Source organism: Anas platyrhynchos, chromosome 13, assembly GCF_047663525.1.
Source record: "Anas platyrhynchos isolate ZD024472 breed Pekin duck chromosome 13, IASCAAS_PekinDuck_T2T, whole genome shotgun sequence".
In the NCBI taxonomy this organism is placed as follows: domain Eukaryota; kingdom Metazoa; phylum Chordata; class Aves; order Anseriformes; family Anatidae; genus Anas; species Anas platyrhynchos.
Genome location: NC_092599.1, coordinates 17440834 through 17467548, shown reverse-complemented (window position 1 = coordinate 17467548; position 26715 = coordinate 17440834). Strand labels below are relative to the sequence as shown.

The following is a 26715-nucleotide window of genomic DNA, read 5'->3' as shown; positions in this document are numbered from 1 at the left end:
GCCTCCCCCTCCTCCACCGTGCACACCCCTCCTTTCCCAAGAACCACCCCACGCTCCAGTCCCCTGTGGAAAGAATTACACAACTAGCTGGAAAACGTAATTTTTTTTTTTCTCTTTGCTGGACTCTGAGTCTTACTTATGTCTTCTTCGGCTAATGTAGGTTGGCATTTGCTCTTCATTTTGTAAGCATTAATAGTCTTGTTTTGAAGTTGCCTGAGGTAATAGGGTAAAATCAGTTTCTTAATCTTAGTGGAGTTTTATCTACGTGCAGTTTGAAGAAGTGGTTATGGCTTGGCTTTGACTGGAAAGAAAGGCACCACTGAGCTAATTCGGCTTGGCAGTAGAACTGTTTTTGCTGTAGCCACACACAAGCCTTGCAGAAATCTTTTTTCTGATTCAGCAGGAACATTTTCCATGTTCATTTGGAAAATAAACTTGCTGTAGTTGTCAGGGGAGAAACAATAAGTAGTACACATAGGAATAGGAGCTATTCCTACATTTAGAAAAAGAAATAAGAAATAAGGCAGGGAGCTGAGCCTCACTTTGGAAAATACCGTCTTTTTTACCATTAAATCAGAATGGCCACACTTCCTTCCTGTGAGAAGTGTGGAGAACTGTACATATCTGTTTCATTCTTTTCCTTCCTTTCTTTTTCTTTCCTATACAAATAACAAAGATGTTTGCTTGAAGAAAGCTTTTTAGAGAAGCTTGAGCTTGCTCTCCAGTACTGAATAATTCAGAGCTGGGATAGTGTGAGATTAGTTGAACTTCCAATCTCTTTCCTATCCCATGCTTTCTTCTTTGTATCAACAGGGCTGGTTAATGAAAGACAACTTGCAGGGTCCTTCAACTTTGTTGTTGCTCTCTGTAGTAACCAGTGCTTTGTTCGTAAGCAAGTGACAGCTTCTGTTGGAGGCCACAAAGTTTGGCATAAAATTCTACTTATGTGCATGTTTCTGAGTGTTTTGTTGATTAAGGCAGAAAAACTGTAGTTTTGGCTCACTAGTTCAATTCATTAAAATTATGCCTAATATTTATGGATGATTCTTTCCAGCCCCTTTTTTTTCCAACCCTCTTCTCCATTAATTGTTATTTGAACAGATCTTTCCTTTAGTAGTTCAAAAGCAAAAGGACAGCTTAAGGAATACACTCTACTATAGCAGTCTTTGTTTAGCTTAAACATCTGCTGCTATTTTCCTTATTATGGAAGTTAACATTTTTAACACTAAAATAAACACACAAAAAACGAAGGGGAAAAAAGCAAAACTTCAGTGGTGTTTATAGCGAGGTGTTTATATCCTAGTGGTTTAAAAAGTATAAACACTGACAACATCTGCACTGAACTCTAAGGGTGTTTTTGAGATGCCTACAGATCTTCCATGCCTCTGCCATAGTATTTATTTTATAAGAGAGTTGTGTCAGCAGTGATGGATCTTGTCTTTTCAAAGATACTGCTATGGTAGTAAGTATATTGAGGACAAAGTGCCCTTTCAAACTCAATTAATTAGGAATTATTGAAGGTCATACTTAAACTACTTATAAATAGATGTCTTCCTGAAAAGTACTTTTTGCAGACATAGACACAAATGCATTGTATGGTGTGAAAATAGGTTTGAAATTTCAGCTGAAATAATCATGGACCTATATCCTACAGGAAATGAATGAGATGGATTCCTTATTCCTTTAGATTTTCTCTTGAAGCACTTGCTGTTGTTTACTGAGAGAATTTGTATGCTGGTGAAATGTACCATTATCATTTTCTAAGGTTTTTACGAGCTGTTCTAATCTTTAACCTCTGGCACAAGCCACTGGAATTACATGCTATTGACTTATAGGTGCAGTTTATGGTTAAGAGATGTACTGTGGTACGTAAGAAATGGGAAAAGTTCTTCCATCACATGCCTTTTGGCAGCTCTTCAGATGGATATGAAGTGCATAGTTTGCATTGTAAGAAGAGTCTTTGGTTTTGTCCAGCAAGAGTTACAGACAGCAAACAGTTGATAGGAAGCTTCCAGCTGCAGATTTAATGCCATCACTTGGTTAGTCTTCCTTGACTGGTAGGTGCAAGAACCCTCAGATTTGTTTTAATCTTATTCTGTTCCTAAAAAGCAGTGTCACGATCACGCTCCAGTGAGTGTGAGAACATTTATTGACAGTGCTGTTCAGTTCATGAAACAAATTTCTCATTTTGCCTTACTCAGTGGATGTTTATGGGAATAGGGCAGAATGATGACTAATATGAATGGGATCTGCATATGGACAGAAAATTGGCGTTTTGTGAGGTTGGGGGCAAAATGGGAGACCTAGAAGTTCTTCCATTAACCCCAGAGGAGTGCTGTGGTGCAGGTACAGCTAAGAGCGCTTTGTAGTATGAAGCCTTAACTGAAGTTAACAGTTCTCACAAACATAAGGAAAATATTTATTTGTTTATTTATTTATTTATTTGTAACTGTGAGGGTGGTCAAATCCTAGCACGTGTTGCCCAGAGAGGTTGTGGAATCTCTTTGTCTTTGGAGATAACACAAAACCCACCTGGACATGGCCCTGAGCAACCTCTCCTAGTTGACCCTGGCTTTGAGCAGGAGGTTTGGACAAGATTATCTCCAGACGTGCCTTCCAGCCTCCGCTCCTCTGTGATGCTGTAATGTGATGGAAAGGTTTGCACACGTGTATAATTAAGACAACCCCGACCAGCGAAAAGATTATAACCAAGAATGAGGTGAGAGGGTTTTCGAATGGGAGTCCATAACTTTGAACCACAGAATAAGCCATTTCCTTTCCTCAGGGAGCTTTGTTTCATATGGCTAACTTGTGTCCTTTTGAGCATTGTCTTAATATAATTAGTAGTTTTGAGCTCCTCATGATGCTCCACGATAAAATCTCAGTTTTAAGTGATGCTTTTGGGGAAAATCTTAATTTTAACAACATAGTCTATTAAACGAGTTCATAAAAATGGATATTTGAATGGTTTCTCCTTCACCAGTGAAGGCAGAACTTTCTAAACCACTGAAATGAGACTGCTCAGTCTTCAACAATGGAAAAATGACAACTATATTAGCATTTCAAGCAATTAATTGTAATGTTTTTGGTGTAGTAGAAAAGAAAAGAGGAAATAATTGCAGAGACTTGTTGACTCAGCATTGTGATACTGATTCTTAGTGTAAACACATCTGATATTCTCCTTCTAAACACTTGTTGCCAGTTACCAGCAGTGGCCAGTTTAATGAGTAGTGCTTTCATATCACTGTTTTCTTCCTAATGAGCTCAGAGACAACAGAAAACTCTTGGGAGACAGTTGTCCTCACTGAGGTGAAAAGGCCACGAAGCAGAACCATTCTGTACCAGTCTGGCATCCCCAGCGCTTCATATCAAATGACAAGCACTTGATCCGGGCATGTATTCAGAGGTAGAACATCTGCATCTTGTTTTGCAATGGAAACTCGCTTAACTTCAGCTTAATATTCTTTCTCTGAAAGCCTTGTGTGTGAGGTAATGGCAGGAGGGCTCTGGGTTAAACAAAAACAAATCACAGGTGATCCTGCGCTTTGACTAATGCAGGGGCAGTCTGGCAAGTTTAGGCTCCCCTTTTTAAATAGAATATGTATGAGAAGGTGCAGTCTCCAAGTCAAAGATTTGTTTCATTTTGTTGTTTATCTGAGGGAGTGTACAGATGGTGTGTGTTGGAAGGCAGATTTGTCTTCCTTCCTCTCTCGCATTTTCAAATGCCTTGTGTTATTACTGCATTCTCAAGGCTTGAACGGCTGTGCTGGGAAAGGTATAAAGAAATGCAATAAGATGCTAAGAAATCCCCCAGGCATGCTATGAGACTTGGAGCACTCAAAATAGTTATACAGGGTTCTCTGGACAGTCCAGAAGACTGGATTATTTTTTTTTTTTTTAATGAAGAAAATTGGATCCAGATTTAAAGAAAAACACCCCTTTTTGGTTTCAGGACAGCTTACATTAGTTAGTGGCATATTACATAATTATTTCACTGACTTCCTGTAACAATGAAGCATTAGTTGGCTACAGTACTGAACTTACAGAGCTATGTATTTTCTTAGGGCACTGCAAGCCATTTTGAATATATATCTTCCCAGAAAGGCCAGGTTAGATGTTTGATATCAAATGTGGAGCATGAAACAGTTTCTGGTAACTTCATTTACTTTTTAATGAAATATAACTTGTTTTCTTAAGTTCTAAAGAATACTTTCCATCAGGTTTCTTTGCTGACCTTGCATTTTACTCTGGGGTTGTAACATCAGTTTCTGCTATTAACTCCAAAGTTTAGTTTAGTTTCTAAATATATAAAATGACTTTAACACTATACTATTAAGAATTAGTGAAATAATAAGTGGGCTAGAAATCTTCATACTGAATTAAGTGTAGTTGTTTGTAATGAAGTGTAAAATCTCTGTTCAAAGTCATGTAAATTAAGAGGCACCTACTGAATGTCCCCCATTTATAGAACATTCTGTAGGTTTTTCTTTTTCAGTGTCTTTTATCTTGAGGAAAAAACAAAGAGCTCCAACTTCACAGTTTGGCTTTTCTTACTCATTTCCTCCTAGCATGAAGTTGGGAATATCCTTTTCAGTACTGACATAAAAAGAAAAAAAAAGTGTATTTTCCTCATTTAGCAAAGGCAAGATAGATTTAGGTCATATTTAAGCATTTTTCCCTGGTGTTCTCTTGTTTTCCTCACCCTTGATGCTAGTTCAGCATATGTACTGGGAATTCAAGCAAGGAAATTAAAACAAAACAAAACAAAAAACACTTAAGAATAGCCTTATCCCACAACTTTCAAGTGGATGAGATAGCATTATTTTTTTCCCTGCGATAAAAGGTAGTGAGGTTTGTAGCAGTAACTTGAATTCTCTGTTAATGAGCAATTTGCTTAAAGGCTGTAACTTGTTACTCACAAGTCAGATTTGTTACAGTGCCAGGTCTCTTTGGATATAAATCCAGGGATTTTAGGAGACATTGAAAAAGCTTAAATTGCTCCAGAGTTTGAACAATGTGCTGTATTGTATGGAGAACTGTTAGAGAAAAACTAAAAGCTTAAACAACAGTCTTCATTGTGTGGCATCTAAAATTATGAATGAAAAAGTTCATCCATATGTATTGGTTTTGCCTTTTTTTAAATATCTGCTTTGCATGAAAATAGTTGTCTATTAATTTCTTCTTGAGGATTAATACAGATGGGCCTTTATATTTGATTTTGGCTGAATAGACTACAGAGCTTTAACATGCTGCATGCAGACAGTGTGCCAAGCAATTTAGCAAAGTTGTTTACACTAACAATAATCCAGCAGAACAGAGCCTATAATTCTTCACTGATAATAGCATGAGGTAGAGATGAATACAAGTTTCTGGAGGAGTGTTTACAAAAATTGTATTACACTTTTTCAGTGTTGAAGAATCACAAGTGTTTTTGTTTTTAATATTAATTTTAAAACCAGCCAATTTTTTCTTCATTGTGCAGCCCGTATCATCTCCCTCAAAATTACTTTACAATTCAGCACGGAACGGTTGCTTGACACACAAAGAGTCATTGTTGCCTTTCCCTTTCGGTAAAAGCCGCACGCTTTGGAAGATAATGGGCTGTGTGATAGGGCGCTGCTAGATGTTGTATAAGCACTGCGCCAAGTCTGTGGGTGCAGTAACACACACCACAGTGCCATGATGCACGGGTTTTATTTCCTGGAGGCAGGTTTCCCTTGGTTCTTCATCTAAGGACTTTTTTTAAGAAAGACCCAACACGCTCAGCTTCTCCCTGCAGGTTGATGCAGTGGCACACGTGGCTTGGGGTGTGCTGGCACCTATCTCAGGAGCCTCAGTGGGAAAGCAAGGGAGGCTGTATGTCATCTCGCAGAAGTGCAGCCTTAAACAGGCGGCCAAGGTCTCAACTGGGGTTATTTCTGTCTACTTGTGAACTTGGTGCTACAGACGGATGGGGTGGGAAGAGTTTTATTTTGAATATTGATAATAGTTTGGTAGTGATTCTGAGATAAGGCAAGCTTGGCGTGTCCTGGTTTGTTGGAAAGAGCTCCATACCGCTTTTCTGGTATAGCCTTGGTGATAGCAAAGGAAGGATGTTCCTGGGACCACTGCAGTATTGGTTCTAGCTAAAGAAAAAGTCATCCAGAAACTTCAATAATGAGGCTATGCGTCTTCATCAAAGTATGTAGATATCTCATTTTAACAGGAGTTTAGTTACTGAAAGACTCTTGGTAAAGAGTAATACAAGTGATAGGAGTGCATTTGTGCAGGGGAAAGGCATGAAGTGCAGCTTTAGAATGTTTGCTTTATACAAGTTTTGTGGCACTGTTTGGAATTGGATTATTATTATTTTTTAAATTAACACTAATTGCTTTTATCTCTGCCTTTTAACTTTGCCAATTGCTAGTGTAGAAAAGAAAACCCTGTTTAATATAGTGCATTGTAAAGGCCATCTTCCTTCAAACATTTTATGTGAAAATCTACCTCATTTTGTCTTTGAAGGAAAAGAACATTTACAACATAGTGTGCATTGATGACGGTAGGTAATCAGGATAAAGTGGAAAGTTGCTAGAGCCTTTGGGGCATAGGAGGAGGGGGAAAAGTAGGATTTCAACTGTTAAGTACGGATTTAGCTCCATCACAGAAAATGTCTCCTGTCTTTTCAGGGTTCACATTGTTGCAGGAGTCTATCTTTGATTATTTAAAGACTTTTTCACTCCTCATCATTTTGGAGTATTCTTTGTCAGCTGTGAGAATCAAGCTCTGTAGTGTGTAACTTTCCTCCTCTTCTTCCAAACATTGCTAGCAGGTTCCAGGAAATATCTTTGCTCTCCCAGGAAAAGTTTGGAACCTGTTGTGTTTAAAAAACAGTAGTTTTTCTTGGAAACCCATTTTGACAGGGCAGGCATGGAAATCACTCAGCGTTACGCTTCCCAGGTTCACAAGGTTTATTATTTATTCCTCACCATACAAAAATAATGGATTTTGGGTCTCTAAACGTGAGCTGTAGTTACAAGTAAGAGAAGTTCAGTAGATTGGCCTGTCTATTAGCACACCAGCATGTGAATGGCGTTGCAGTAGGGGAATATAAGCCAATATTGAAATACTGTTTTATTTTAATGAGAAATCGCAGAACCCCAGATTGCTGATAGTCTTTGTAGTTACCACCTACTAAGTGCCAAGCACAGCAGTTCTTTGTGTAAGGAAAGTGAAAACCAAAGCTGCGAAGTCATTGGAGATTTTGGAATTATTGTCGTCTTTTTGGGAATGGGTATTTACATGTATTAAAATGGCACTAGTGTGCTCTGCTTGCATTCTAGAGATGATACTGTGACTTTGTTGCATAGTTGTTAACGTTTTGTATGTCTCGCCTCTGAGAGTAGATTTAGAAATTTGTAAAATCTGCAGGTTTTGACACTTCCAGGGCAGAATCTTTCAGAAAATTATTATTCCTTGCTTTCAGGTTACTCTATTGGATTCATCTTCTGTGTGATGTATTCCTAATTGTTATTGTATGGTCATATGAAGAAAATTAGTGTTGTCTAGTCGAAAGGAAACTAGTTCTATGAATCTAAATTATCTAGGAAGACTGGTAAATACTACACAAGAGCTGGCCAAGTAAAATAAGACTGTAGTTGTTCTGGTTATATTCTTTGGAAAGTAATCTGTTCAGAAGCAGTAGCTTTACAAAAAATACTCTTTAGTATATATATTAAAAAAAAAAAAAGTTGATATAACTATGACACCTCCTTTGTGGTGGTTTTATCCAGAACGCATTAAATGAAGATGGGGTAAGGGAAGTGCTGTGTGATTCATATAGGACAAGTTTGAACTCAGCCAGTTTCTTGGATTTAGTATAAATATTTATGGCATTGAAGGGGATTTTTTTTAAATATGCTTCCTTGTGCTCCTGATCTTTTAGATGTCCTCCTCAGACATCTGGTGTGCATTGCTGCTTGTTTAACCCCCACCCTTCAGTTTTCATGCTGTGGCATCTCGGAGAGCTATCGCAGTCACTCTGTGGTCGGCGTAAATTAAATCTCATAGAGCCAGCTGGGAGAATGCTGACGTGCACACTTTTCCTGCTGAATACTCTAAAACTGGTGGCTACAGTTAAAGAGATGAACACTTTGCTCTTGTCTTGCTGTAGGCATCATACCAAGCTATTTACCAAAAGTGTCAAAAATAGGAATTCCAGCATTAGCAGTGATATTTAGAGAATGCTAACTAGTTTCTGTCTTTTAGAAAAAGCTTCTCTTATCTATGTTTTTGTATGTAATTTAGCTTATCAGAAAAGAAAAAAAAGTCCTCTCCCTTCAAAAATACTTAAGTCGTAATTTCTAAGACTAACTACTTGGAGGTACAGAATGCTTACTTTAGAAGCTAATTAGTGGAAGTACTGAGAGTTTCTTTGTAGTACAGTAAATTCAACAGTACTCTGTTTGGTTTCAAGTATTTTGTAATGAGTCTGTTTAGAAATAAGTGTGATAAACATTTTAATAGTCACTGTGATGTATTGTACTTTTTTTTTTAATCCTCTCACAGGAGTCTAATTACTTCAACCTTCAGCTGCCCCCACAAAATAGTGTGTATTTTTATTTACAGAGGGGGAAAAAGGAGTTGTAATTGGTTAAATTCACATAACTCAGGAATAAAGCTGACAGCAACAATCCCAGTGCCTTGATTGTAATACTTTGCCATAACCACTAAGTCTTACTTTGATTTCTTAGCAATCAAACAGTGCTTTGGGCTGTTTGAGATGTGCAATACATATATATAATTAATCAACTGACTGTAGACTAGATTCTTGCTTTCTGGATAGCAGTCATGGAGGGAACAGGAGATTTGGGGCTAATATTACTGTGACTGTGGTTCATCTACTGTGGTGTCCTTCTAAACTGAGATGATGAAAGCTGTTTCAGTGAAAGTAGTCAAGACTTTCCAGCTGATGCCAGGAGCGAGTTCTTACAAAGAACTGGGGGATAGAGGGATAGAGGGTAAGTTCCCCTCTTTGAGCCACAAGGCTCAAAGACCTCTACAGGTCTGTTCTTTTAACTCAGCCCTGTCAAGTTGCATAAAAGGAATGTGTCCACCGATGCCAGCAGTTAGCTTCACCTCTTCACAAGATGAGCTGGTGCAAGAAACTGCTGTTAAATAGCTGAACATCTGTCCAGCTGTGGCCATGCAACGCAAGGCTCAGCGAAAGACAAGCTGATAAACCATTTATGACCTAAAGCAGTAGTTCAAAACCTTTTAAATTAATACACTGTCCCGCTCCACCTGAAGTGGCTATTTGGTTTCATTAAAACCCAAACATGTCACAGTGGTATTCAATAGAGTGTATATGGGGTGGAACATCTTTAATATGTGATGGAGGTTAGAGATCTGCAGATGTATATCATGTAAGTAAACGGGGAAGGTTTTATTAGATAATTAACTGGGGAGCGATAATCATACTTCTAAACTGGGAGATTTAATTTGTGAATCCTGTGGGTAGACTTACAGATGATTTTTTTTGTTACCTTCTTTTGTCAGCCCATCTGCACTTCATTCCCCCATGTCTCCCTCATGTTTTTTCAGGAATAAGTTGTCTTCTGCAGCTTTGAAATAAATAAACAAGGAGCCTGGAGCTAAGTTCATCAAAAAGGAGATTCAATTTAAGATGAGTACCTTTGGCACTGGTCACCAATTCCAGTCCTGTGACTGTGAAGATAACTTCAAATATGTGAATATATGTTCATGCCCTGCTTTTCTAAGAGTCCTGGAAAACCAGCCTTCAGTGCCCAGAAATCTGAGAAAGGCTGCCCAGTCAGCACGTAATTTCTTGGTAGCAAACACAATCCCTCCCTCCATCTCAGCTTCTCTTGAAGAGAACACGTATTACAAGTGACCCTGCAACTTGGCCCCATAAACTATCCTCCTCCTCCTTGTGAGATAAACAGGCCAGCTATGATTTAGACTGTGCCCGCATCTATCCCTTAGTGCCACAGGGCTGTCTTCTCGTTTCTCTTGGAATCTGACAAGCTCAGTCACCACGTAGTAGTGCTGACTGTTGGAGTGGCTGGGAGCATGAATTCAGACCCATTTTCCCCTTTGGGAAGCAAATGAAAGAATAACGTTCTCTGGTACCAGGTTTTGGACAATTGAGTCTTCAAGCAGAACAGCAGTTTTCAAGCTCTTGAACTCTGTGGTTACCTAAAATTTTCCTGTGGATCTCTTCATTTTGCTTTTTTTTTCAATAAATCACTTATCTTAGTTATGTGTCATGGGCCCAAGACATGTTAAAAACTGCTGTGTCAGAGGAATAAAATTAGTTTTGTCTTTTTTCTTAGTGGAATATTGCCAGGCTTGTTGGCGTTGAAATACGGAGTGACCATAAATCAGCAGAATATTGCTGAGACCGGGCTTTAGCCAGGCATGAGAGGTAACTGGCATGAGAGGTAACTGATGTGTGAGGTAACTGACATGCTTATCTTGCCCATCTGGCCAAAGCAGGACAGGTGCTGGAGGTTTGCAGTTGGATCTGCAGCATATTTGAGGCCTGCAACTCCAGCAGTTACACGGGGCTCAGGGTGAGGCAGAAAGCCCACAGCCCGGTGTTGTTTCAAGTGAAGGCAGGAAAGCAACCTGGCTGCACCAAACGTTGGCCTCAGCTCTTTTCTTCCAGACCAACGGTGCAACAACCCTTGCTGAGAGCCGATCGGCACGCGATAAATGGCTTAGTCACACCTTGCCCAAAACACGAATCTGGTATTCAGAAGCCTCTATTTTGAGGATGAGAAGTCCAATTATCAGAGAGGTCGATGGGCTTGGAGCTCTCCTTCCCCGTAGGGATGCCTCTCTGGTAAGATTCTCACCTCTGACTGTGTTGGATGTTACCAGGAAAATATTGATAACTGAAGCACTGAGCTATTAACTCAAGCTTGATTATTGCAGTAAGTGAATTTATCAATGGCACTTTCAAATCTGTTATCCTCAGGGATGGTGGGGTTTATCCTCAGTGGTGGGGTTGCTTGTTTTGAAGGGCTGTCCTTTAAGAAAGAATGGTAATATTGGGGATTTTCTTATGTGTGTTCTTTATATCAGCTCTGCTACCCCCAGAGAAATTGTATGACATCCTTTCCTCTCCATCTCATGAGTCACACTGCTGGCTGGGCTTTTCTAGAAGATGAAGCCTTCACAATTTTTGGTTATTAAAACACTGCATGTGAGCAACATCTGAGGAAATCTATTGCATTATGTCTGAGAAGAAGACAAAGCCAGTGGGTTGAATGTTCTGTATTAATCAACCTTGTAGTGCTTATGATGAACTTAAATCTATCCTCTTACAGGCAGAGACACTGGCTGTAGTCCAGCCTACCGAGTGACTACCATCAGTTACAGTAAACCTCTGTGCACAAGGAATTGGCAAGCTGACACATCCTCCTCTTTTTTTTTCTATGTAAATAGCATGATCAGAAGACCTTATCTTTTTTTATCTGAACGGCTCGTGTAGTTTGCTGTTGGACTCAGAGTGCTTGACTGCTCTACACAGTTGTCGTTTCACTCTCCCTTTCCTTCTGTAGAAGGGATTTTGGAGCCCATTTTGAAGGACAAAGGGATTTTGTACCGTACAAAGGATTCTTTGTGGAGATGGCTTGGAATTGTTCTGCCACTGTGGAGTGCAGTCTGCAATATTCTGTCCAGCGTGATTGAAGGAGCTCTGTGTTTCTTAAATGAGTCCATTTCAGACGGGCTGCAGTCATGTAGCAGAAAACCAAAATTGGAATTGAAGTTTTTCCTCTGTTTTTCGTTAGGCCAAAGGTAGTCTTCCTCAAGAAGAGATGCCACCTCAGTTAGGAAGAGATTATCACACTGGTGAGCATGAGGGCAGGAGCAGCTCCTAGTCGTGTGTCTGTCCATACATGTGTGATAAAGGCATTTCTCTCCAAACCTCTCCCCTCCAGTCCTGTGGCAGGAGCAGCTTCTGCCATTTGATTGTTTGGCCACGTGCCATATGCAAAAAATCAAAAAATGCAGTAGTCTGGGCTTTTTTTTTTTTTTTTTTTTTTTTTTTTTAAACCATTCCAAGGTCACTTGTGTGCTACAAATGGGAATCCAGTCTGGGAACTTGGCACTAAGCTTTGCGGGAGTTGCGCACAATGCAGGTTTCTAAGCAGTGCCCCTACTTTTCTCCAGATCCTTTCTGGAGGGAGCCACCTGTGCATATGTATCTTTTAGTAACATATTTTGAATATGTTTGCTTTTGTGTTTTTATTTTAAAGATCCCTCTCAAGGTCCTTCTACCTTCCAGGCAGAAAAATCAAATAGCAATAAAAGAAACAGTGCTTTGAAGTGCAGTATCAGATATCAAACTTCCTTTGGAAAGCTCATTTTTAGTAATGCTCTTGATTTTTTTGCACATGTAGCAAAGGAGAATAATGTGAGAAAAGGAGTTTGGAGTATGCTTAAAGTAAACTACAATAAAATCTTGCCGTATATCTAATAATACTCTCCAATTTCAATAAGTGGATATATAGATATTACATTTGCATAGCTGATTTTGCTTCAAATACTCATGAAAGAAACAATGTATGGTTTATTGGATTTAATGTGGCCATGTTACAGGAAAACATCACAAAATTAATGTCTGAAAAACAGTTGCCATAGAAGATACTGACTGCAAGTGACACCCAGTGCAATAGTCTGGAGTTCAACTTATGTTACAAGATCATACCCCTCAAGGAAAACCAGTTAGGCTGAGCCTATGTAGATCTGGCAGTCAAAAAAAAAAATATTCTGAGCAAAATGTGTTGCTTCAGACCTGAGTATCTACGTTGCTGTCTTCTTTTCTTAGATGCCATTTCTGTTAGTAAGGTGTGTGAGGGGGGAGGGTCAGCAAATGTTTTCTGCCTGTTTAGGAAGAATTATTCAAATCTGTATATTCACAAATTGACTTTCCTATTTGTTGCTCTTTGCCAGTGTGTGCAAACACATAGTTATGAGGTATTTAGGATGTTGAAATACTGCTTAAGCACCTAACAGGTTTTTTTTTTTTTTTCCTGTTGTGACCTTGCTGTGACTTTTGAAATTTACTTTTGAAGTAGATGGCAGATCTTGGAGCTTTGATTGTTTCTGCTGAAAGACAGGCTAGTCTTTGATCCGTTCAGCTTTCCCGTCTTTTATGTTACACAGTAAGGCATTTAGCTGAGTGACAAAAGAAAGAACACCTAGGTCTGGAAACTGACTGTCATATTGGAAAGCAACATTTTCAACGTGTTGATATGTGGTTATATTCATTCACATTTTTATTGGCTGTTTTACACTAGTCTTTTAATAAAAATACTTTAATGTTGACAAAAGTCTGTCTATCAGGCATATTTTAAAATCGGCATATCAGAAACATGAGAGAACGCCCTGTAACAGTTTTTCAAATAGTTTAAAGGAAACTGAATCCTGATGATGTGTTTATTATTTAGGCTTTGTGTAAATAATATAGTGGCACTTTAATTACATATTCTGGACTTACTTTCTACGTTAGGAATTACTGTACCCATCCACATGGCCTTTGTTTTTCACTCTCTCAAGTGCACGTGCCCCAGTAAGCCTTCCCGTGAAGCCACATGTGAAAGTGCCTGTGTCCTACCTTGAGCCACCAAGGGTGGAGGACAGTCACCTCCTCTTGTGGGTCTGGCCCAGAGGGACTGACCTGGGATCATAAGAGATTAAAACTGCAGGAAGGAGAAAGTACCGAGCACCGAAGAAATTTCACTGTTTCTGTACATGAGTATGTGTTGGGATTCACCAGAACTTCTAGCACTTAGGACGCAGTATGTTTTGCCAGGGAATTCAATGGATCATGTGTCTTTCTGCTGACCAGTAAATACTAATCTCATGATCTCAACGCAAATACAGAAGGTGAAATGCACAGCTTGCTGCAGAAAATGCAAGTGATGCTTGTCCCTTTGTCTTCACTTCTCTTCTATCCCCTACCTTGTTCATGTTGCATACCCGGGGCTGTGCTGCTGAGCAGGGCTGGGTGGCCCGCGTTCAGGGCCGTGCTAAGGCAGGTGTGCCTTTCTGTGCCCGCTCTTACTTGGTGGCTCTACTTAGCACAGTGGCTCACCTTTCTTTTATGTTCCTCTGTAATGCGTCAAGCAAACATAAAATGGTAACTTGTGTTAACTTTTAGTCCCTCGTAATTGACTTTAAATGTTTGATACAGGAAAGCTGGCAAAAAGGTCAAGAAAGGAGTGTTCTTTGGGATCAACCTTGTTTTCTGAGCCAAAAAAAATAATCAGTCAACCGAGGGAAATCTTTTTGTGATACTGATGGTGACAAGTATTGTGGACATTGTTGGGACTAGTTATTTGGAGATTAGTGTAAATTAGCATTGATTGCATTTCAATCTTGTCTGCCAGATAACTGGTGTCTTTTTTAGCCATAGTTGACACGAATGCAGGCACTCTATGCAGAAGACAGGACAATCGTTTAGACTGCTAGCTCAGAGAGGTGCTGCAAGAGTTAGCTAGGTGGGCTGTTATCTTCAAGGGAGATTTTCAGAAATCTCAGGTAGTCTCATGCTCTATAATTAGACCTAAGCCTGAGTTCCTTGTTGTGTTGGATCTCAACACAGCCCCACAGTCACAATTGTTGAGGTGTGAAAATTGAAATTTGACAGAGGAAATAAGCGTACTTGGGGATTAGTGTTATGACATCAGGGAGCTCTGCCAGACTGGAGCGTTAGAATTTGCTCCAGCCTGCCTTCCTTATGGCATATCTGCCACCCTTCTCCTTTCCATACCATCAGCTTCATGCCTATTTACTGAGATATATCTTTATAGTTATTATTATTCTTATTTTACTCACAACCAGAAGTGTATTAAAAGGAGGCTCTTACAGTAGGTACCTGGTTAGCATGAAAAGAATTTGTTTCAGCCTTAGTCTGAGTGGCCAGCAGAGACTTCTCTTACGCTTATGAATTAATTCGTAGAATTGAATCACCTATCCATATAAGTCTATTTATATACAGAGAGTATGTGCTATTTTTGTTCAGCTGTGCTGTTACAGTCTCATGAGACAGAATGTAAGATGATGCAGTCAGTTTTTCATAGTACATTTGAAGGAGCAGTTACAGTTAGGTTTGGGGAGTCTATTTTTCCATTCTATTACGATTTAGTGTTTTGTATACAGTTCAGCATTTTCAAGGCCAATTAAGTTGAAATTTACTTTAGCCTGTGCTACTTAGCAATGATGAACAAAGATGCGGATCCTCAAGCAACCATGCCTGTGCTTTGCAAGTGCTTTCATAGCACCTAAATTCTGACTCCTTACATTGTGCAGTCTTTTGGACAAGAGAGGAGGAAAAACTGGGTGGAGGTGATTGAATGCAGAGGTCACTATTTTATGTTCTTGCTTGCAATGTCAAGCATAACGTGTCCCTCACTGGCAAGCACAGTCAGATGGAGGAGCCAGAATAGAACAGTCAGTTTAATCACTGTATTTTGTTTTTGGCCATGGGTTTTCTGGCATACACATCTCTGCACAGTGGTAGCCAGAGCGTGGTTCCAGGAGTAATAAGTGCCTTTCATATGTTTTGTAAGCTGATGAGAGCAGGCTTTTACCAATTTTTCTGTAAATGTGTATGTGATTTTTTTGGTTTCCTAAATTAGCTTTTTGTCATCTTGCAAGAAAGTCTGTTAAAATGTGTGTCAAATATGTGCATTAGTGAGTTTGCTGCTGAAAGAAGTCTATCAAGTGTAATAAAAAAATATATTTCCAAGATCTGGTTTCATAGCAAGTGTTTTACGATTAGGCTGTTCTCATTAATACTTAATTTTTTGTTTTTCCTGTAGTTTGCTGGTTTATTATGCTCTCCAGGTAGGCCTGGTTTTATATACTTCAAAGCAAATACAAGCTACTGTGACTTGTTTACAGCGTTTGGCAGAGTATTTCTCATAATCAATTCTTCCTTAAGCTAAATCATACCTTTTATCAAAACTGCAATCCAGAAATAATGTAGTGATTCAACATCATATTTTTACTACTTTTGTTTGCATAGGGTTATAGAAATGTTCTGCAGTTATAAAAGTAATATTATTTGTGGCTGCTTCTTAGGGTATCTTTTATCATGAAACAAAGATCTACCGCTGAGGAGTCCGAAAGGATTAATTAATTTGCTTTGGTCATGCAAGTGAAGTAAATCTGCCTTAAGTTACAGTCTTTTAAGACAACAGCCTAAATATTTCACGCATACTTAATTTCTGGGGAATTTCACAATTTCAAAGATATCGCTCCTTTTACAATGTATAATATGCTGTGATAATGCCTAACCTAGGCAGTTGACAAAATCAGCCTATTAATTCAGTGGTACTACATTGTGATTCTTAGTGGTTTTGATAACTTAGTGAATTGAGTAATCTGCAGTGCTTGATATTTGGTATTGCAAATCAAGTGATTTTTGTCCATGAATTGAAAATTTAATGTCATTTTTCTCAATTCATGTTGGCACAGACTGACTTCTGTGTTTGAGATAATGGAAAAAGATATGCAATAGTTCATGAATTCGTTTGAGTTTATTTACAATTTAATCTCATCGTGATTGTAGGAGTGGAAGATGAAAAAAGTTTCATTATATAGTACCCTTTTCACATATATATAGCTTTTGTGAATGTCCTGGCCTTTCAGAAGAAATATTTCATACATCCTGATGCTAAATTCTGGTCTTGGACCAGTACAGAAAACTGCCCTTGAAGATCTTCATATACTATTGAATCCTGGGAATGTCTGGCTTTAAGAACATGAGGTAACTCCTTTTACTAATGAGAGTTTGTCTGCATGAAGATATTGGAAAACGTAATTAAAAGTGTAATGCGTGTTAATTAAAGTATTTTAAACACTCATGCCTATGATTTTATTAATTAGTAGAGTGGCCTGAGGTCATGGTAATTCAGTCCAAGTTCTTAAAGGTAAAGACCCTGCTGATACACACAACTCATGGCTTTTTTGCAAAGTTAGTGAGTCAGGAACTTACTCTTGGGACAAATTTGTTTGTCAGATCCTAAGTAAAATGGCCAAGGGCAGTGCTTGGATTTTCTTTCAATTTTTTTTTCTTTTTTTTCCCTTCTGTTTCAAGGTCTGTATCACGTCAATCTTCAGCTGGAAAGATGAAGCCTTTCATTTCTGGATTGTAACTAATGCTCAGATTTTATGGATGAATGGTAGCCAGCAGGAGAGAGGAAACTGGGAGGGGGAATAGGATATGGTAGCCATTTCTTAGTGCAGAGCTGCTAGGTCAGAGAGGAAGGAAGCTAGCTGCCAAAATAGCGTATTTTTTTTCCCCACTCTTTGGTAACTCCTGGAGTTCTCAGACATACTTCAAGACTTCTCTGGTGTCTTGCTGTCAAATCCACACTTGTGAAAACATGACTTTTGCTGTTGTGATGTTTGTATTGCATGGATGTTTCAGTAGGGACGCAGATACTGCTGACTGAACTACAAGAGAAACACAAATAATGTTAAAGATTCAGCTGTCCTGGTGGTGTTTATGTCTGAAAAGAGACATGCTGTTTTTACAGTCATTTAGTTTGCTTGTGTTGGTTTGAATCACTTTCAGTTTAGGCTCCTAAGTGGTTAAAATAAAGAACATTCTTGCTGACTGCATGAACTTCTGTCAAGTGAGTGTGCTACTGCAGTACTGGGATATAGGCAGACACGACGGCACGTTGTTATCTGGGTTTTGCTTGTTTGTGTTTTATCATGTTGCCTAACTTTAAGAAAAAAAGAGAGACTGGTATGAACAGTTGTACACAGAAGTATCTGAAAGCAGCAGATCTAGAGTGCCTTACACCAGCTGCTTACTGAAACAAAGCAAGTATTATGAGAGGCACAATAAATGTGTTTGCTATCTATGCTTTTGGTTGCAGTGCAGACACAACCCTTCACAATAATGAATTTTGAAGACTGGAGTTTAGACTTGGGGAATTTTATAAAACACAGTTGTTTTATCAGAGTGTTGTTTTGCCAGTTGTATGATGTGAGTCTGGTTACCATGGAGTGTGGTCAGCTGGGGGAGACAAATCCAGTCAGAAAAGCAGCATTTTGTGTCACAGACTCTGCTGTGGTTTCTCCCTCTCTGGTTTAAATTCAAGTTTGGGAAGGAGGAAAGTAGTGGGGGAAGAAGTCGTCTTTTATTTAAATATAAAGCAGTTCTAGCCCTAATCAAAATTACAGGCCACAGGAGAACTCCCGGTGCAGTACAAATGCAGTATATGTGTGTGTGTGATTTACCCCCATGTGCAATGTAGGGATATTTTCCCTCTGGATCTCACCCAGTTATCTGGACTCTTGTGTTTGGAGTTGTTCCCTGCTTGCCTTGTGCCTCAGGGTGGGCTGTGTAAAGTGCTCAGCACCAGCCCCTTGGGTTTGCTGAGGAGGAGCTGCACAGCTCTGGCCGCTCCTGGAAGAGGCCGAGGTGATCAGAGCTCCTCCTGCCCTCCGCTGCTCACTGCCCCTGGCCTCGTTAAGCTGCAGCTCTGTTCATTTGAAGAATTCGATGTCTTAGAAAATTTTGTCTTTTTTGTAAACCCCAGAGTCAGCCTCACATGGCATTTAGGATGGCTGCGCTCTTGCCAGGAGCAGCCTAGGAGGTCAGTAGGAAATAGGTGCCAAGCTGGAATTTGCGACTTCTCTACTGGAATTCTGTGTTCAAGTCCTCAGAAGTGATCTGGGACACTGCAGAGAGAGTGACTGCATATGGGCGGGATGAAAGCATCACAAACCTTAATTGATAGAAGTTTTATCTTTTGACATGGGTATTAACTTTCTTATCAAGGAGAGACTTGAGATCGATTCCTTGATTTCACCGAGACAAATTGGTATGATGCGGTTTACTTCTGAAGTTGAATAAGTTTGTGTCAGAATATGATCGCTATCTAGGCAAAATGTAAAGGCTGAAGAAAAAAAAAATACAGAAATTGTATTGATAGGAAGATTATTTCAAATGAGGGGTCTTTTTGATAAAAGCTTCTCTTGAGATAGGTCAGTGCTTGGGGAGTGTGGGGGTCTTCCCAACTAACCCTTCAGTTGTTTCAAACAGAAGGGGTCTGGATGCCTGTCTGAGAGCATCTGCACTAGGGCACAGTTTTTACTATTTAGAGCTGAGATGGAAAGTTCCAATTTAGGTCTGGTGCCAGAGTCTTTAATAGAAATCATGACTTGTGGTGTATTATAGGTCAGTGTATATTTGCTAGTTTATATTATGCTGACTAAATTGGCAAAATGCTTATTTTTACTGGTAAACATTCAGGAGGTTTTCTCCTCACTCGTTCTTTTTCCAACAAAATAGTATTTGTTGTGTGTGGAATTAGGTCAACGTTTTATAAATCGTCTGCTTCAGTGATGATGTGAAAATGTGTGGTGGCATACAAAGGTTACTATTCTCAGGTACCTCAGGACTGTAGATGAAGTTAACTTTATCCTAATTTTAGTTTTGGAAATTATGGCCATGTAAAAAACAAAATGCTTCTGGCAGCATAGGAAAAATACAAATTTTAAACTCTAGCAAAAGTAGCTGTTTCAGGGATATTACCAGAATAGGGAACACTGTTCAGTTTAATTCATCTTCAAGCCCCCCTTCAGAGCCCCCAAACTTTTTTGAGGTCTAAATATGACCTGTGGCTGTAAGGATGTGAGTTCCAGTAAAGTCCATAACTGTTGATGAAATGCAGCACTGTGCTTCAGGCTACACATTTAGTGAGACATTTAATTGAAATGGGAAAAATACTATGGTCACATTTAATGCATGCTTAGTAACATTATGTGGACGTGTTTATACGCAAGCTAATTGTATCATTTCTGGAATTATTTATATGTAACTCCCACATGCTGTGAATGGCATTTTCTGATTAGTGTTATCAGAAAATATATAAAATTTATAAACTACTGAGTACTCTAACACCAGTCTTCCCGGTGGAAAAACAGCTTTCTTAGAATTGAAATGTTATGATTCTTCTGCTGAAAAAGTGTGCTCATCTGTATATTGCACCAAACATAGTTTAAAAGTATGGAGAAGGACATTTAAGGACAAATTTACACTTGCATCAGCAAGTTCCATTTTCCCCCCCTAATTTTTACCTTGCATAGTTATATACCAGAGAAGCTTGTTTTGGACAGCTTTTTATAAAAAGAATAATTTGAGAATTTGAACGCTTATTCAGTTTTAGATCTTGCATATTTGGCATAAATGTGAGCTGTAGTCCTGGAATTTATACCACAACCATAAGAAAAGGAACAAAGCGCATTTCATTGCAAATAGTCGTGCTTTGCAGAATGAGGTAATGAAAGTTCAATGTTGGAATGGCAGCTTGTAAGAAGGAATGCTTCTGAATAAAAATACTGTTAGAATGATGTGTTAGCTTAGCCTTTCAGATTATCTGGGGGTGAGCTGAACCCTCTTATATTACCTTTTTTCAACGGTTGCTTTGTTCCAGTATGAAGCACTAAGGTATGGCTTATGATGCCTTGTCTCCTGCAACTGTGTCTCAAATATGACTGTGCACAGCTGACATCTGTTTGGGAAATTTTTATACAATAACGTTTTCAAAAAAAAAAAACCTACTATTTTACTTGTTTTCCCTGTTGTGTTCATCCTCACTTGTCTTCTTCCTGTAGGTGAAGCAGCTCTAAGAGGTGAGCCCAGAATGCAGTCTCTTCCAGTATCCTCTGCTCTAACCAACCATCGAACAGGCCCTCCTCCTATCAGCCCCAGCAAGAGAAAGCTCAGCATGGACCAAGGGGATGAGGAGCTAGACTGTGAAAATGAACATGTTTCTAAAATGAGTCGAATGTTCAATCCACATCTGTAAGTGTCTTGCTTTTATTACCTCTGGTTCACAGAATCTAATGCTATCCTCTGAATCTCTGTGCATGCTAAACTTTGTGCTAGATTTTTCCTTTGTTCCAGATTGTACGGAAAATCTGCACAAAGGCTGTTGTGATTAGATGGGTGATGACTCGTTTTGTTTTGTTTGCATACAACAGAAAGAAACAGGAATTAGTTTAATGTAACTATTTGTAACAAAACAGAAGTTCTCACCTTGAATTTTTAAAGCATTGTTCATTTGTTCTTTGTAATCTGCTCGTTTCACTTCCCCAGATTCTGAGCAGTCTGTGCTCTGGGGGTGGGGAAGCAGGAGGAGGAGAAACAGAAGTGGTTTGCATTTTTCAGAGGCCAGGAGATTGTGAGCCAGCTGCTCTGTAGTCTGCCTTGACAACTGGGCAAGCTGCAGTTGTTGCTAAACATTACTTGCGTGATTGCACTCCAGCTCTGACAGTTGGATGTGGAATGTTTCATACAGGTAAGGTGTTGATGAGTTAGGTGCATGTGTTGGGTAATCATCAAATGCCATTCTTGCTGTGTGCTCATTCCTGGGAATGCAGGTCTGGTTGGCATGAAGTACAGGCTTAAAAAATTCCTTTCATTCTTGACTGGAGGAAGTGATCAGAGCAGTTCAGCAGTCCAGGGCAGCCTGATAGCTGAGCACTGTTCCCTGCTGCCTCAGCTCGTACAGCCTCTGCATTCCTTACATTCCTCTCTGCTGTGGACTGTTGTGTTCAGTCATAAGATGCGGACAGAGGTATTTATCCTCAAATAAATCACCATAGTGTTAGTCAGAGGCTGGGCCTGTAGTCTGCAGTCTTGGAATTTGTTACAAATCAGGAATCCAGCACTGAAGTAATGCAAAACAATAAAAGCTCACAAGCAGGGAGAGACTTCTCATTTACAAGATACCTTCTTCCCTCTCCTAAAAAACTTAACTATTTATAGTCTTTTCTTGGCGCTGAAAATGGTGGTACTGGAGAGAACCATATGCTCTGTTTCTGTGGCATACATACATGACAGAACTGAAGAATTTTATGGCATTTTTGTATTATGATGTAACTTGGTGGGAAAAGATGTGATTTATAAAAATTCATATGCTGGTGATGAAATAAAACACAGCTGGCAGTTACATACATTATAACACTTTATACAGTGGAGGCCATAAAAATAATGAAGTCTGAACCAACAGACTCGTGTGCAACCATAGCTCTAAACTAAAAGATGCAGGCAGTTATTTCACGTGATCCCTTAGATTTTAAAGCTGCATACTCTTTTTCTGGTGTGGTGCATTTTTACTCAATAGATTATTTCATATATGAAATGTTTGTTTTCTGATAATAAAAGGCATTGGTGGTCTGCCCATTATTCGTGTGATGAGTCTTAATCTGTTTCAATTAAACCTTCAACTGCAAAGGAACCACAGTCTAACATGGCGTACACAGGCCATCTTTTTTTCCACCGTATTTTATAAGTTCAATTTGGCTGCAGCTCTTTCAACTGAGTATTACAAAATCTTGAACTTTTACAGTATATCTGAAATTGCTGAATATTTTTCAGAAAAGATCGCAAATGTTCTCTGAATTTTACTGCTGTTTCCCTAACACCACCACCAATAAAGTTGCCTTTTCTAATGTTTTTCAGTGTTTTTTTTTGTTTTGTTTTTGTTTTTTTTTTTTTTTCCCCGTTCTGGTTTAACTATAGAAGTGAATTATTCAAACTTCGTGGAACTTTCCTAAAAATTCTGGAGATGGGAAGTGTGTTGTAGAAGCTTGATTTGCTTGCACTAACCAAAAGTTAATTTGGAGAAAGAATTATTCAATGGAGCACAAATAATGGTGGTCCAATTGTAGTGACTTTGAGCTTCTAAAGTTCAGTTTTGATAATGTTCAATTTAGAAAAGCAAATCCATAAGAGATGCCCTTATCACTTATATAGTGTAATCTGGAGACTAGATGGCACAGTATCTTTGGTGGCAACAAATGCATTTTTGTGACTTGCAGTCACAAAGATGAGGTTTAGCGTCTGTATTTGAGCTTTTCAGCGTGAAGTCTCCTGAATGCACAGGAGGAAGGAGTTGGTGACACAAACCCTGTTTCTGGGCATAGCAGCCTCACCCAATATCAGGGCTGCAGGCTGTGCATCTTTGCCACATAGCGCTGTTTGAGTCCTTACTCCTTTAGCTGAATGTCTTCGGTTATTCTAACTGTCCAGAATGGACAGATCTTTTTCATCTGGAAGGCAGTGCTTGGAAGCCAAAGTCTTTAAAACCACAAGCATCTCTTGTTCAGACATCTGGGTCTTTGTGATCATCTTGGTGGAACTGTGAAGCAGTTGAATATTCATCCTCTTAACACCAGCATATTGTGGGTGGAAATGTAATTAAACGGGACAAGAACTGTGTGCTGTGGTTCATTATAGATGGCAGAATGTTAGCAATTTGATGTTAACTCTTAGGTACCGGTACCCTAGCATCTCAGTCACTGTGCGTCAATGGGAATGAATCCATTTACATGCTTTGGTCATTAAACAATTCCAACCTTTTGTTCTGAAATTTAAAGCTTTGAGATATTCCCTGCTCAGGTATAACTGCCTTATGTATTTTCTTTGATTAGGTTCTTTCAGAGTTGTACCCGGGTTTACATTTACTGTGGAAAAACACAACTTCTAGAGTAGGGCAAATCACATGCCCTGGCAAACTTCTTGTTTCTAAACTATGTAACGTAACTCCTGTGCACAAAACAAATGTATCAAAGTCTCTGTTTTTCAGAGGAGATAATTTTTGGCTTTAGGATATCAAAATGCACTCAAGACCTTGCAAGACTAATTTTTAAAAGTCTATACTTTGTGGCTGTGTATTGGACTGTGTTTATACAGCTTTTGTATTTTTGTGGTTGTAGAGATTACACCCATTAACTCCTCACTTGGGAAAAATGAATACTCCCACCTCAAAATAAAACCCAGGCACTGTAATATGAAATTCCTTTATTTGCATTGTGTGCTTTCTTGTCTCTCAAATGCTTTTTTTAAAATGCACTCGCTAAAGTATAATCCTGCTGAACTAAAATGTGCTTTGTACCGTACTTTATTTTCTGCTGCTTTGTATAGGAGAGGCGAGTTTATTTAATCCCCAAGTTGGAACATGCCTCTGTTTTTGTATGACCTCACCAAATTCACCTTGATTTACAGAAAAGTAATTAGGAACTTGATTTATGTAAGAATTACAAGTATGGGTAAAGTGGCTGGAGCTATACCAGTCCTCCCTAACAGACGAAGCTTCTTTGTTACATTTCCAAGGTGTATTTAGCATTTCATGGCAAGCCCTGTGTAAAATTAACCATATCTGGGCTTTGTGATGGAAGCGGAGCGCGAGTGAAGCGTGTTGTACCTTTAAGTGAAGGTCTCAGGCCTGACCTATGTTATGTGGGTTTCTTGTTTGTCAGGCTGGAGGCATTTTCTCATTTTCACAGTTCAGCTGAAAACAAAGGCCTCCTTATCCTTGCAGGGAGCTCTGAGAGCTGACATCAGCCTTTTCCCAGCAGGCATCATCTCTGCCTTAAGAGTCCTCGCGGGGAGCTGAGGGCTGATAAGTTTCTGCTCATGGCACTTTGTTTGCCAAGGAGCAAATAACACCAGCAAATGCCAACAGCACAAAAATCCTTTTCTTTTTTTCTTTTTCTTTTTCTTTTTTCTTTTTTCTTTTTTCTTTTTCTTTTCATATAATTTTTCATTTGACTTTTTCTTTCCTCTCATTTTTTTTTCTTCTTTCTTTCTTTTTTAAAAGAAATGACACCAAGCTGGTTTTGCTTCTCTGGCTTTTACTAGGAACTAGGAATTAGTAACTTAACTGCATTTGGACAAGGGACAGTTATGGGTAATAGTTTATAGCTGTGGTGTGGCAATTTTAAAATAGTTTGTATGCTAGCAAATTGTGGTTTCAAATCAGTGTATTTACAGTTGAAATGAATTTGTCACAGACATCTTCAAAAGCATTCCGATTTTGTGTCACTGGTGAAATTGTAAAACTGACCATTTGAATGTGTTTTGGGAGAATACTAGTATTTTTGTTCTTTGCTCGTACAGCATGTTGTGCTGAATGTTAGCATTTTTGGTTTGGGGCTGTGTACAGTACATACAGTACTATGAATGAAATATTTCTCTTGATCGGTTGGTCTCAATTGCTATTTGGCATGGTGGCATAGGATCGCAATATTAATTTCTATATGAAAATTACCATTACAAAATTTTGCAGCCATTAAATTAGAAGGCAAAGGCAGCACCAGAGGAGACTCGGGCTGGGCCTGAGGAAGGGGTTCTTCAGCACGGGGTGGCAGGCGCTGGCACAGGCTGCTGGGGAGGTGGCCAACAGATGCCCCAGGCCTGGTGGCGCTCGAGGCATTTAGTGATGCCCTGAGTGATAACCTCAACTTCTGGTTAGCTCTGCAGCGGCCAGGCAGTTGGACTCGATGATCTTTGAAGGTCCCTTCTGACTGAACTGCTCTGTTGTATTCTAAAAGAAAGGTCTACACATGAATAATTTATTTTAATGTGTATCGCTTAAGATAATGTTTAGTTTTAGACCTAGCCAAGCAGACCCAGACACTTCTGTTTCAAATTATAGGTTGTGTCTTCACTTTTGTTACAATGAAGAACCATGGCAAATCTGATTCATAAAGCCAGGCTAATTTCCTGGAGTTTGGAAGCTGCCATTGTGTGTCACGAGTTTCTTACCATGAATATCCAATGGATTATACTATAATATAACACTATAGCAGAAATTACCGTGGTGCCATTTTTTTTTTTTTTAAATCTGTTTTAAGCTGTCCTAGAAGTTACCTGGATTTGCAAATCACAGAAAAATTCAGGTTAGGCCTCAGGAAATCATTTCATCCAGCCTCCTGCTCGAAGCAGGCTCAGCTGTCTTCTCTCCAAGCATGTAGTAGCTTAAGGCAAGGAATTTTGTGTAAGATCTGAAGTACTTAATAAACAATATTCCTTTTAATAGGAGGACCCCATTACTTTCCTCCATACTGTTTTTTGAGCTGGGCTGAGAATACATGGTGGAAATGCTCTGCAGAAAATCAGGTCCCTGTGGTGGAAGTGGCTGGCTTCAGCTCCAAGCAGGGCTTGAAAAGATTTAGAACTGGGTTGCAGAGGTACTGTGGTAGTTTTCAGAAATGGTCTTTGCTGCTAACTACCCCTTTTTGTTTCCAAAATTCATGGGATATTAAGAAGTATGTTTACACTGTCATTTTATTGTGACAAATTGGAATTAGGAAAACAAAACAACTCAGAACACCCAATGTCTCTCATTTGCTTGCAGGCATCTTCACTCACTCCTTCTGGCATGAACATATATGCCTTTAAAGTATTTCAGGGATTAACCTGGTGTTTTATAAGAGATTCTGCTGAACCTGAAATTCTCTGTATTTCTAGTGGAACTGGTACAATGTGGCTGTTGTTGATTACAGTGGTCAAAGGATTACATAGCAGGTTTCAAGTTGCTTTTCCAAGTTTTTTCTTTTGTCTTTTTTTGTCCTTTCTCCAATGCATTCTTTGAATGATGGACCAAACCAAAATCAACTGGATGTATTTTCCTAATTATTAATGGAGATCACTCACTACACAAAATTCTTCTTTTCAACAAATGTAGATTAAATTGAACCTTCATAGACTGACTTAAAATAGCTAATGTGTCTGAGTTAATATTTAACGCTGAGTTTTGCAGTTCTTTACCAAGGGGGCATTTCAGAAAATACTCGAGTCCCTTTCAGTTCAGGAGTCCATAGCCAAACACAGTGAAAGGCTGGGTATGGATGGTTTCAGGGTTAAAAATTGGTTGAGAGCCTATCAGTTGT

The 26715-nt window shown here is 39.1% G+C and overlaps 1 protein-coding gene across 4 annotated transcripts in view; it reads left to right on the top strand.

Moving 5' to 3' along the window:
- The window catches only part of VGLL4 (vestigial like family member 4), a 90217-nt gene that overhangs the window by 44748 nt on the left and 18754 nt on the right, over positions 1–26715 (top strand). For 2 of the 4 annotated variants that reach the window (XM_027467772.3, XM_005013762.6), the window contains one exon: positions 20650–20839. In XM_027467772.3, the coding sequence (XP_027323573.1) occupies positions 20650–20839 (190 nt within the window). Of the gene's footprint in view, positions 1–34; positions 97–20649; positions 20840–21300; positions 21336–26715 lie in introns of those variants that run through there. The other 2 variants (XM_072044408.1, XM_021268350.4) reach the window with 2 other exon arrangements.